This window comes from Lissotriton vulgaris, unplaced genomic scaffold, assembly GCF_964263255.1.
Source record: "Lissotriton vulgaris unplaced genomic scaffold, aLisVul1.2 SCAFFOLD_352, whole genome shotgun sequence".
NCBI lineage: Eukaryota > Metazoa > Chordata > Amphibia > Caudata > Salamandridae > Lissotriton > Lissotriton vulgaris.
Window position 1 is genome coordinate 275,066 of NW_028245114.1, and position 12,111 is coordinate 287,176.

The 12,111-nt window shown below is 65.1% G+C and overlaps 1 protein-coding gene across 1 annotated transcript in view; it reads left to right on the plus strand.

Moving 5' to 3' along the window:
* NOBOX (NOBOX oogenesis homeobox) overlaps nucleotides 1-9,654 on the plus strand; it is a 215,408-nt gene extending 205,754 nt beyond the window's left edge. Inside the window, exon 9 of the mRNA XM_086949011.1 lies at nucleotides 9,517-9,654. Within this exon, the coding sequence (XP_086805137.1) occupies nucleotides 9,517-9,542 (26 nt within the window). The 3' untranslated portion in view covers nucleotides 9,543-9,654. The remainder of the gene's footprint in view (nucleotides 1-9,516) is intronic.
* Nucleotides 9,655-12,111: the final 2,457 nt, after the last annotated feature.

Sequence of the window (12,111 nt, forward strand, 5' to 3'; positions counted from 1 at the left end):
GCGCCCGGCTCATGCACCGCTCCCATCCTGAGGCCTGGCTCATGCACCGCTCCACCGCTCATATCCCTAGTCCCTGCTCATGCACCACTCCTGTCCCTGGGCCCGGCTCATGCACCGCTCGACCACTCCCATCCCTGGGCCCGGCTCATACACCACTCCCATCCCTGGGCCCGGCTCATACACCACTCCCATCCCTGGGCCCGGCTCATGCACCACTCCCATCCCTGGGCCCGGCTCAGGCACCGCTCCCATCCCTGGGCCTGGCTCATGCGCCACTCTCATCCCTGGGCCCGGCTCAGGCACCACTCTCATCCCTGGGCCTGGCTCATGTACCACTCGCATCCCTTGGCCCAGCTCATGCACCGCTCCACCGCTCCCATCCCTAGGCCCGGCTCATGCACCACTCCTGTCCCTGGGCCCGGCTCATGCACCGCTCCCATCCCTGGGCTCAGCTCATGCACCGCTCCCATCCCTGAGCCCGGCTCATGCACCGCTCCCATCCCTGGGCCCGGCTCATGCACCGCTCCCATCGCTGGGCCCGGCTCATACACAACTCCCATCCCTGGGCCCGGCTCATGCACCGCTCCCATCCCTGGGCCCGGCTCATGCACCGCTCCCATCCCTGGGCCCAGCTCATGCACCGCTCCCATCCCTAGGCCCTGCTCACGCATCACTCCCATCCCTGGGCCCGGCTCATGCACCACTCCCATCCCTGGGCCCGGCTCATGCACCGCTCCCATCCCTATGCCAAGCTCACGCATCACTCCCATCCCTGAGCCTGGCTCATGCACCGCTCCCATCCCTATGCCAAGCTCACGCATCACTCCCATCCCTGAGCCCGGCTCATACACCGCTCCCATCCCTAGGCCAAGCTCACGCATCACTCCAGTCACTTGGCCCGGCTCATGCACCGCTCCCATCCCTAGGCCCGGCTCACGCACCTCTCCAATCACTTGGCCCGGCTCATGTACCGCTCCCATCCCTGGGCCTGGCTCATACACCACTCCCATCCCTAGGCCAAGCTCACGCATCACTCCCATCCCTAGGCCCGGCTCATGCACCGCTCCCATCCCTGGGCCCGGCTCATACACCGTTCCCATCCCTGGGCCCGGCTCATGCGCCGCTCCCATCCCTGGGCCCGGCTAATGCACCGCTCTCATCCCTGCGCCCGGCTCATGCACCGCTCCCATCCTGAGGCCTGGCTCATGCACCGCTCCACCGCTCATATCCCTAGTCCCTGCTCATGCACCACTCCTGTCCCTGGGCCCGGCTCATGGACCGCTCGACCACTCCCATCCCTGGGCCCGGCTCATACACCACTCCCATCCCTGGGCCCGGCTCATACACCACTCCCATCCCTGGGCCCGGCTCATGCACCACTCCCATCCCTGGGCCCGGCTCAGGCACCGCTCCCATCCCTGGGCCTGGCTCATGCGCCACTCTCATCCCTGGGCCCGGCTCAGGCACCACTCTCATCCCTGGGCCTGGCTCATGTACCACTCGCATCCCTTGGCCCAGCTCATGCACCGCTCCACCGCTCCCATCCCTAGGCCCGGCTCATGCACCACTCCTGTCCCTGGGCCCGGCTCATGCACCGCTCCCATCCCTGGGCTCAGCTCATGCACCGCTCCCATCCCTGAGCCCGGCTCATGCACCGCTCCCATCCCTGGGCCCGGCTCATGCACCGCTCCCATCGCTGGGCCCGGCTCATACACAACTCCCATCCCTGGGCCCGGCTCATGCACCGCTCCCATCCCTGGGCCCGGCTCATGCACCGCTCCCATCCCTGGGCCCAGCTCATGCACCGCTCCCATCCCTGGGCCCGGCTCATGCACCGCTCCCATCCCTATGCCAAGCTCACGCATCACTCCCATCCCTGAGCCTGGCTCATGCACCGCTCCCATCCCTAGGCCCGACTCATGCACCGCTCCACCGCTCCCATCCCTAGGCCCGGCTCACGCACCACTCCCATCCCTGGGCCCGGCTCATGCACCGCTCCCCCACTCCCATCCCAAGGCCCGGCTCGTGCACCACTCCCATCCCTGGGCCTGGCTCATGCACCACTCCACCACTCCTATCCCTGGGCCTGGCTCATGCACCACTCCACCACTCCCATCCCTGGGCCTGGCTCATGCACCGCTCCCATCCCTAGGCCTGGCTCATGCACTGCTCCCATCCCTAGGCCAAGCTCACGCATCACTCCAGTCACTTGGCCCGGCTCATGCACCGCTCCCATCCCTAGGCCCGGCTCACGCACCTCTCCAATCACTTGGCCCGGCTCATGTACCTCTCCCATCCCTGGGCCTGGCTCATACACCACTCCCATCCCTGGGCCCGGCTCATACACCGTTCCCATCCCTGGGCCCGGCTCATGCGCCGCTCCCATCCCTGGGCCCGGCTAATGCACCGCTCTCATCCCTGCGCCCGGCTCATGCACCGCTCCCATCCTGAGGCCTGGCTCATGCACCGCTCCACCGCTCATATCCCTAGTCCCTGCTCATGCACCACTCCTGTCCCTGGGCCCGGCTCATACACCGCTCGACCACTCCCATCCCTGGGCCCGGCTCATACACCACTCCCATCCCTGGGCCCGGCTCATGCACCACTCCCATCCCTGGGCCCGGCTCATGCACCACTCCCATCCCTGGGCCCGGCTCAGGCACCGCTCCCATCCCTGGGCCTGGCTCATGCGCCACTCTCATCCCTGGGCCCGGCTCAGGCACCACTCCCATCCCTGGGCCTGGCTCATGCACCACTCTCATCCCTGGGCCCGGCTCATGCACCACTCCCATCCCTGGGCCCTGCTCATTGCCCGCTCCCATCCCTGGGCCCGGCTCATGCACCGCTCCACCACTCCCATCCCTAAGCCCGGCTCATGCACCGCTCACATCCCTGGGCCCGGCTCATGCCCCACTCCACCGCTCCCATCCCTAGGCCCGGCTCATGTACCGCTCCCATCTCTGTGCCCGGCTCATGCTCCACTCCCATCCCTGGGCCTGGCTCATGCACCACTCCCATCCCTGGGCCCGCCTCATGCACCACTCCCATTCCTGGGCCCAGCTCATGCACCGCTCCACCACTACCACTATTCGGCCTGGCTCATGCACCGCTCCACCACTCCAATCCCGAGGCTCGGCTCATGCACCGCTCCCATCCCTGGGCCTGGCTCATGCACCACTCCACCACTCCCATCCCTGGGCCCGGCTCATGCACCTCCCATCCCTGGGTCTGGCTCATGCACCACTCGACCACTCCCATGCCTGGGCCCGGCTCATGCACCACTCCACCACTCCCATCCCTGGGTCGGGCTCATGCACTGCTCCCATCCCTGGGTCTGGCTCATGCACCTCTCCACCACTCCCATCCCTGGGCTCGGCTCATGCACCGCTCCCATCACAGGGCCCGGCTCATGCACTGCTCCACCACTCCCATCCCTGGGCCCGGCTCATGCGCCGCTTCCATCCCTGGGCTCGGCTCATGCACCGCTCCCATCACTGGGCCCGGCTCATGCACCACTCCCATCCCTGGGCCCGGCTCATGCACCACTCCACCACTCCCATCCCTGGGCCTGGCTCGTGCACCGCTCCCATCACAGGGCCCGGCTCATGCACTGCTCCCATCACAGGGCCCGGCTCATGCACCGCTCCCATCACAGGGCCCGGCTCATGCACTGCTCCACCACTCCCATCCTTGGGCTCAGCTCATGCACCACTCCCATAACTAGGTACGGCTCATGCACCCCTCCCATCTCTGGGCCCGGCTCATGCACCGCTCCCATCCCTGGGCCCGGCTCATGCACCGCTCCCATCCCTAGGCCCTGCTTATGCACCGCTCCCATCCCTAGGCCCTGCTTATGCACCGCTCCAATCCCTGGGCCAGGCTCATGCACCACTCCCTCCCTGAGCCCGGCTCATGCACCGCTCCAATCCCTGGGCCAGGCTCATGCACCGCTCCCATCCCTGGGTCCGGCTCATGCACCGCTCCACCACTCCCATCCCTAAGCCCGGCTCATTCACCGCTCACATCCCTGGGCCCGGCTCATGCACCACTCCCATCCCTGGGCCTGGCTCATGCACCACTCCCATCCCTGGGCCCGCCTCATGCACCACTCCCATTCCTGGGCCCAGCTCATGCACCGCTCCACCACTACCACTATTCGGCCTGGCTCATGCACCGCTCCACCACTCCAATCCCGAGGCTCGGCTCATGCACCGCTCCCATCCCTGGGCCTGGCTCATGCACCACTCCACCACTCCCATCCCTGGGCCCGGCTCATGCACCTCCCATCCCTGGGTCTGGCTCATGCACCACTCGACCACTCCCATGCCTGGGCCCGGCTCATGCACCACTCCACCACTCCCATCCCTGGGTCGGGCTCATGCACTGCTCCCATCCCTGGGTCTGGCTCATGCACCTCTCCACCACTCCCATCCCTGGGCTCGGCTCATGCACCGCTCCCATCACAGGGCCCGGCTCATGCACTGCTCCACCACTCCCATCCCTGGGCCCGGCTCATGCGCCGCTTCCATCCCTGGGCTCGGCTCATGCACCGCTCCCATCACTGGGCCCGGCTCATGCACCACTCCCATCCCTGGGCCCGGCTCATGCACCACTCCACCACTCCCATCCCTGGGCCTGGCTCGTGCACCGCTCCCATCACAGGGCCCGGCTCATGCACTGCTCCCATCACAGGGCCCGGCTCATGCACTGCTCCCATCACAGGGCCCGGCTCATGCACCGCTCCCATCACAGGGCCCGGCTCATGCACTGCTCCACCACTCCCATCCTTGGGCTCAGCTCATGCACCACTCCCATAACTAGGTACGGCTCATGCACCCCTCCCATCTCTGGGCCCGGCTCATGCACCGCTCCCATCCCTAGGCCCTGCTTATGCACCGCTCCCATCCCTAGGCCCTGCTTATGCACCGCTCCAATCCCTGGGCCAGGCTCATGCACCACTCCCTCCCTGAGCCCGGCTCATGCACCGCTCCAATCCCTGGGCCAGGCTCATGCACCGCTCCCATCCCTGGGTCCGGCTCATGCACCGCTCCACCACTCCCATCCCTAAGCCCGGCTCATTCACCGCTCACATCCCTGGGCCCGGCTCATGCCCATCTCCACCGCTCCCATCCCTAGGCCCAGCTCATGTACCGCTCCCATCTCTGAGCCCGGCTCATGCACCGCTCCCATCCCTGAGCCCGGCTCATGCACCACTCCCATCCCTGGGCCAGGCTCATGCACCGCTCCACCGCTCCCTTCCCTAGGCCAGGCTCATGCACCGCTCCAATCCCTGGGCCCGGCTCATGCACCGCTTCCATCCCTGGGCCCAGCTCATGCACCGCTCCACCACTCCCACCCCTTGTCCCGGCTCATGCACCGCTCCACCACTCCTATTCCTGGGCCCAGCTCATGAACCGCTCCACCACTGCCACCACTTGGCCTGGCTCATGCACCGCTCCACCACTCCAATCCCGAGGCTCGGCTCATGCACCGCTCCCATCCCTGGGCCCGGCTCATCCACCGCTCGACCACTCCCATCCCTAGTTACGGCTCATGCACCGCTCCCATCCCTGGGCCTGGCTCATGCACCACTCCCCCACTCCCATCCCTGGGCCCGGCTCATGCACCGCTCCCATCTCTGGGCCCTGTTCATGCGTCGCTCCCATCCCTGGGCCCGGCTCATGCACCGCTCCCATCCCTCGGTCTGGCTCATGCACCACTACACCACTGCCATCCCTGGGCTTGGCTCATGCACTGCTCCCATCACTGGGCCCGACTCAAGCACAGCTCCACCACTCCCATCCCTGGGCTCGGCTCATGCACCACTCCCATCCCTGGGCTTGGCTCATACACCGCTGCACCGCTCCCATCCCTGAGCCCGGCTCATGCACCGCTCCCATCTCTGGGCCCGCCTCAAGCACAGCTCCACCACTCCCATCCCTGGGCTCGGCTCATGCACCACTCCCATCCCTGGGCTTGGCTCATACACCGCTGCACCGCTCCCATCCCTGAGCCCGGCTCATGCACCGCTCCCATCTCTGGGCCCGCCTCAAGCACAGCTCCACCACTCCCATCCCTGGGCTCGGCTCATGCACCACTCCCATCCCTGGGCTTGGCTCATACACCGCTGCACCGCTCCCATCCCTGAGCCCGGCTCATGCACCGCTCCCATCTCTGGGCCCGCCTCATGCACCGCTCCACCACTCCCATCCGAGACCCGGCTCATGCACCACTCCCATCCCTCGGCCCAGCTCATGCACCGCTCCCATCCCTGGGCCCGGCTCAGGCACCGCTCCCATCCCTGGGCCCGGCTCATGCACCGCTCCCATCCCTGGGCTCCGCTCATGCACCACTTCCATCCCTGGGCTCCGCTCATGCACCGCTCCCATCCCCGGGCCTGGTTCATGCACCGCTCCACCGCTCCTATCCCTGGGCTCCGCTCATGCACCACTCCCATCCCTGGGCCCGGCTCATGCACCGCTCCACCACTCCCATCCCTGGGCCTGGCTCATGCACCGCTCCACCGCTCCCATCCCTGGGCCTGGCTCGTGCACCGCTCCCATCCCTGGGCCCGGCTCATGCACTGCTCCCATCCCTGGACCCGGCTCATGCACCGCTCTGATCCCTGGGCCCGGCTCATGCACCGCTCCCATCCCTGGGCCCAGCTCATGCACTGCTCCCATCCCTGGGCCCCGCTCATGCACCACTCCCATCCCTGGGCCTGGCTCATGCACCGCTCCACCGCTCCCATCCCTGGCTCATGCACGTCTCCCATCCCTGGGCACGGCTCATGCAACGCTCCCATCCCTGGGCCTGGCTCATGCACGTCTCCCATCCTTGGGCCCGGCTCATGCACCGCTCCCATCCCTGGGCCCGGCTCATGCACCGCTCCACCACTCCCATACTGAGGCCCAGCTCAGGCACCGCTCCCATCCCTGGGCACGGCTCATGCACCACTCCCATCCCTGGGCCCGGCTCATGCACCGCTCCACCACTCCCATCCCTGGGCCCGGCTCATGCACGTCTCCCATCCCTGGGCCCGGCTCATGCAACGCTCCCATCCCTGGGCCCGGCTCATGCACGTCTCCCATCCCTAGGCCGGGCTCATGCACCGCTCCCATCCTGAGGCCCAGCTCACACATCGCTCCCATCCCTGGGCCCGGCTCATTGACTGCTCCACCACTCCCATCCGAGACCCGGCTCATGCACCACTCCCATCCCTGGGCCCGGCTCATGGGCCCCGCTCATGCACCACTCCCATCCCTGGGCCCGGCTCATGCACCGCTCCACCGCTCCCATCCCTGGGCCTGGCTCATGCACGTCTCCCATCCCTGGGCCCGGCTCATGCAACGCTCCCATCCCTGGGCCTGGCTCATGCACGTCTCCCATCCTTGGGCCCGGCTCATGCACCGCTCCACCGCTCCCCCGCTCCCATCCTGAGGCCCAGCTCAGGCACCGCTCCCATCCCTGGGCCCGGCTCATGCACCACTCCCATCCCTGGGCCCGGCTCATGCACCGCTCCACCACTCCCATCCCTGGGCCCGGCTCATGCACGTCTCCCATCCCTGGGCCCGGCTCATGCAACGCTCCCATCCCTGGGCCCGGCTCATGCACGTCTCCCATCCCTAGGCCGGGCTCATGCACCGCTCCCATCCTGAGGCCCAGCTCACGCACCGCTCCCATCCCTGGGCCCGGCTCATTGACTGCTCCACCACTCCCATCCGAGACCCGGCTCATGCACCACTCCCATCCCTGGGCCTGACTCATGGGCCCCGCTCATGCACCACTCCCATCCCTGGACCCGGCTCATGCACCGCTCCACCGCTCCCATCCCTGGGCCTGGCTCATGCACGTCTCCCATCCCTGGGCCCGGCTCATGCAACGCTCCCTTCCCTGGGCCTGGCTCATGCACGTCTCCCATCCTTGGGCCCGGCTCATGCACCGCTCCACCGCTCCCATCCTGAGGCCCAGCTCAGGCACCGCTCCCATCCCTGGGCCCGGCTCATGCACCACTCCCATCCCTGAGCCCGGCTCATGCACCGCTCCACCACTCCCATCCCTGGGCCCGGCTCATGCACGTCTCCCATCCCTGGGCCCGGCTCATGCAACGCTCCCATCCCTGGGCCCGGCTTATGCACGTCTCCCATCCCTGGGCCCGGCTCATGCATGCTCCCATCCTGAGGCCCAGCTCACGCACCGCTCCCATCCCTGGGCCCGGCTCATTGACTGCTCCACCACTCCCATCCGAGACCCGACTCATGCACCACTCCCATCCCTGGGCCCGGCTCATGGGCCCCGCTCATGCACCACTCCCATCCCTGGGCCCGGCTCATGCACCGCTCCACCGCTCCCATCCCTGGGCCTGGCTCATGCACGTCTCCGATCCCTGGGCCCGGCTCATGCAACGCTCCCATCCCTGGGCCTGGCTCATGCACGTCTCCCATCCTTGGGCCCGGCTCATGCACCGCTCCACCGCTCCCATCCTGAGGCCCAGCTCAGGCACTGCTCCCATCCCTGGACCCGGCTCATGCACCACTCCCATCCCTGGGCCCGGCTCATGCACCGCTCCACCACTCCCATCCCTGGGCCCGGCTCATGCATGCTCCCATCCCTGGGCCCGGCTCATGCAACGCTCCCATCCCTGGGCCCGGCTCATGCACGTCTCCCATCCCTGGGCCCGGCTCATGCACGCTCCCATCCTGAGGCCCAGCTCACGCACCGCTCCCATCCCTGGGCCCAGCTCATTGACTGCTCCACCGCTCCCATCCGAGACCCGGCTCATGCACCACTCCCATCCCTGGGCCCGGCTCATGGGCCCCGCTCATGCACCACTCCCATCTCTGGGCCCGTCTCATGCACCGCTCCACCACTCCCATCCAGAGGCCCGGCTCAGGCACCGCTCGCATCCCTGGGCCCGGCTCATGCACCACTCCACCACTCCCATCCTGAGGCCTGGCTCATGCCCCTTCTATTGCCCCTCCCTCCTCCGCCATCGTCCAGTTTGGTACAGTGTGTGCTGCAGCACTGTGACCCCCCCTGCCCGCCAGGCTTGCTTGCACCCGATGCTCGGACACTCAGGACATCTGTGCAGGCCCAGTGAATGGAGCTGATGAGGAGTGAGAGGTCCTGGCATCCTCAGAGGGGCCCTGGGTACCACTGCCATCCCTGCTGCCATGTTGAACTCTGCCCCATGTTGCCCCCAGTGGGCGAGGACACCAGGCTTGCCCTCTCCTCCTCTCCAGCACGTGTCTCAGAGTCATAGGGGCCCAGCGCGCGTCTTAGAGTCATAGGGGCCCAGCATGCGTCTCAGAGTCATAGGGGCCCAGCACGTGTCTCAGAGTCATAGGGGCGCAGCACGCGTCTCAGAGTCATAGGGGCGCAGCACGCGTCTCAGAGTCATAGGGGTCCAGCACGCGTCTCAGAGTCATAGGGGCCCAGCACGCGTCTCAGAGTCATAGGGGCTAAGGATTTGAGTCTGGGATACTTTGCTTATCTGATTATTTTTCTATTTTCCAGCCTTTCCATCCGAGATGAAGAATTAACCGGAATCAGAAAAACAGAACTATTTATCAGGAGTTAGAGAAGCCGCTCGCCAAGACTTATTGGAGAACATAATATTTATTTGTTTGTGATTATTTTTGGAGTAAATTAATGGAGATGCTGCTGCATTTGAAATAAACAAGACTAGTCATTTTGTTTGCCAGTCTCCACCCAGTTCCTTTTTTCTTTGTCTGCTCTTGTGGGGTTGTGACCAGACATCCCACCAATCAAGGATGTCCCTGCATCACTCGAAGGCGTACTGAGCCGCTGTGCTGGGGGTAAGGGCTGATATCCCACCAATGAAGGGCGTCCCTGCACCGCCGGAAGGCATACTGAGCCGCTATGCTGGGGGTGAGGTCAGCCATCCCACCAATCTAGGAGTCTATGCACTGCTGGAAGGCGTACCGAGCCGCTGGGTTGTGGGCGAGGCCTGCCATCCCACCAATCAAGGGCGTCCCTACATCCCTGGAAGACGTACTGAGCCGCTGTGCTGGGGTGAGGCCTGCCACTGCACCAATCAAGGGCGTCCCTACACCGCTGGAAGTCGTACTGAACCGCTGGGCTGGGGGCGAGGCCTGCCATCCCACCAATCAAGGAGTCTCTGCACCACTGGAAGACGTACTGAGCCGCTGTGCTGGTTTGAGGCCTGCCATCTCACCAATCAAGGGCATCCCTACACCCCTGGAAGACGTACTGTGCCGCTGTGCTGGAGTGAAGCCTGCCACCGCACCAATCAAGGGCGTCCCTACTCCGCTGGAAGGCGTACTGAGCCGCTGTGCTAGGGTGAGGCCTGCCATCCCACCAATCAAGGGCGTCCCTACACCACTGGAAGGCGTACTGAGCCGCTGTTCTGGCGTGAGGCCTGCCACAGCACCAATCAAGGGCGTCCTTACATCACTGGAAGGCGTACTGAGCCACTGTACTGGGGGTGAGGCTTGCCATACCACCAATCAAGGGTGCCCCTGCACCGCTGGAAGGCGTACTGAGCCGCTGTGCTGGGGTGAGGCCTGCCGTCCTACCAATCAAGGGCGTCCCTACACCGCTGGAAGGCATACTGAGCCGCTGTGTTGGGGTGAGTCCTACCATCCCACCTGTTGGACTTGGCCCTTTTGGCAGGTTCACCCCTCAACTTTTTGCTTATATATGTGACCTGGTGTTGGTTGTTTTTTGGCTTCTGAGCACTTTACCACTATGGCCCAGAGTGCATGTGGTGAAATTGGCCTGCCTCCCATAGGAATGCATGGGGGATATGTGTGTCCATGGTAGTTCCTGATGTGCGGGGAGTGCAGGGGCGAGTTTGGTATGTGCAGACTTGTGTGATTGAATTCTGTGCGATGATGTGTGCGGATTTATTGTGTCTAGTTTGGAAGTGCCACTTCTAGAAGTTGGCATGTCTGTACAGTGAATGTGATTTGACTGTCTGGCTTGTGATTGGCTGGAGCTGGCTGGTGTGCCTGGCTCCAGGAGTCAGGATGTGTCCTCAACGGTGGTGAATGGAGAGATCTGCATGTTGATGGGAGGGAGTAGTGCGCCTGGGACCTGAATAGGGCTGGACGTTCCCTACACAATGCTGGCTCCGCCCCCTGTGGTGCGACTGATGACCCTAGCCTGTTCTGTGAATAGGGAGAGGGGCTGAGCACAGCAAAGTGCTCCAGAACCAGCTGCGACTGGTTCTCCCCTTGCCCTGCAGCTTGAGACAAAGGATTCATGTGTATAAAAAGGGGCTGTGACCCCATGTAAAATGTTCTCTTCTGATCCTAACTTAAGGGGGGCCCGCTGCTGCTGCTGCTGGGCGCCAGGAGGACCTCCGCTGGGGACTGCCTCCATGCCTGGAGGGCCCTGTGAGCTGGCCCCTGGGCCCAGCCTTTGCCCCTCCTCTACCTTGTAAAAATACTTTCCCTGGACTTTCGGATTTTCTGCCTGCCAGCGCCTGGGAAGCGCTGGCCTCCCCCTTCTAAAAATAGCACATTGCGCCGCTGGAGCAGCGATACCTTCCTTGAGGGATTCCCCGGCGTGGGGATCCCCCTTTGCTTATTTCCGGCGCGGGTGCCCACCCCGCATCTCTGGCGTGTCGTGTTTTGATTGGTGGTGCGCAGGTGCCCACCCTACATCTTCGTGGTGTGTTACATTTTGAATTGCGGGTGCCCATCCCGCTTATTTGGTGCTATTGAGGGTGCCTACCGCTCGTTTTGCCGTGTAAAGCTCACCGCCACGACCCGGAGAAATCCCGGAAGTCAGGTAACCCTTGCCGTGAGCTGGGCGGGGCCTGACCCGGAAGGGTTTAGACAGGAAGCTTTGGGAGCCTACCCCGTGCTCCTGCGTGTGGCCCGGGAAGTGCCGCATCAAAGGACCCAGGCAGGAGCTCACTCCGCAGTGGGACGTGCTGCAGAGTCCGCGAGGACAGGGTGAAGGCCGGGCTGTGTAGCGTGGGACTCCCATGCTTGGAGAGAGGCCCGCATCAGTCAGTGACGGAGGCACATGGTTGGTGCCAGCCCACCCCCGACCCGACGTGAGGAGACCAAGAGCCGTCCCAGGAAGCAGCGCCGGAAGATGAGCCACCGCCACAGGTCC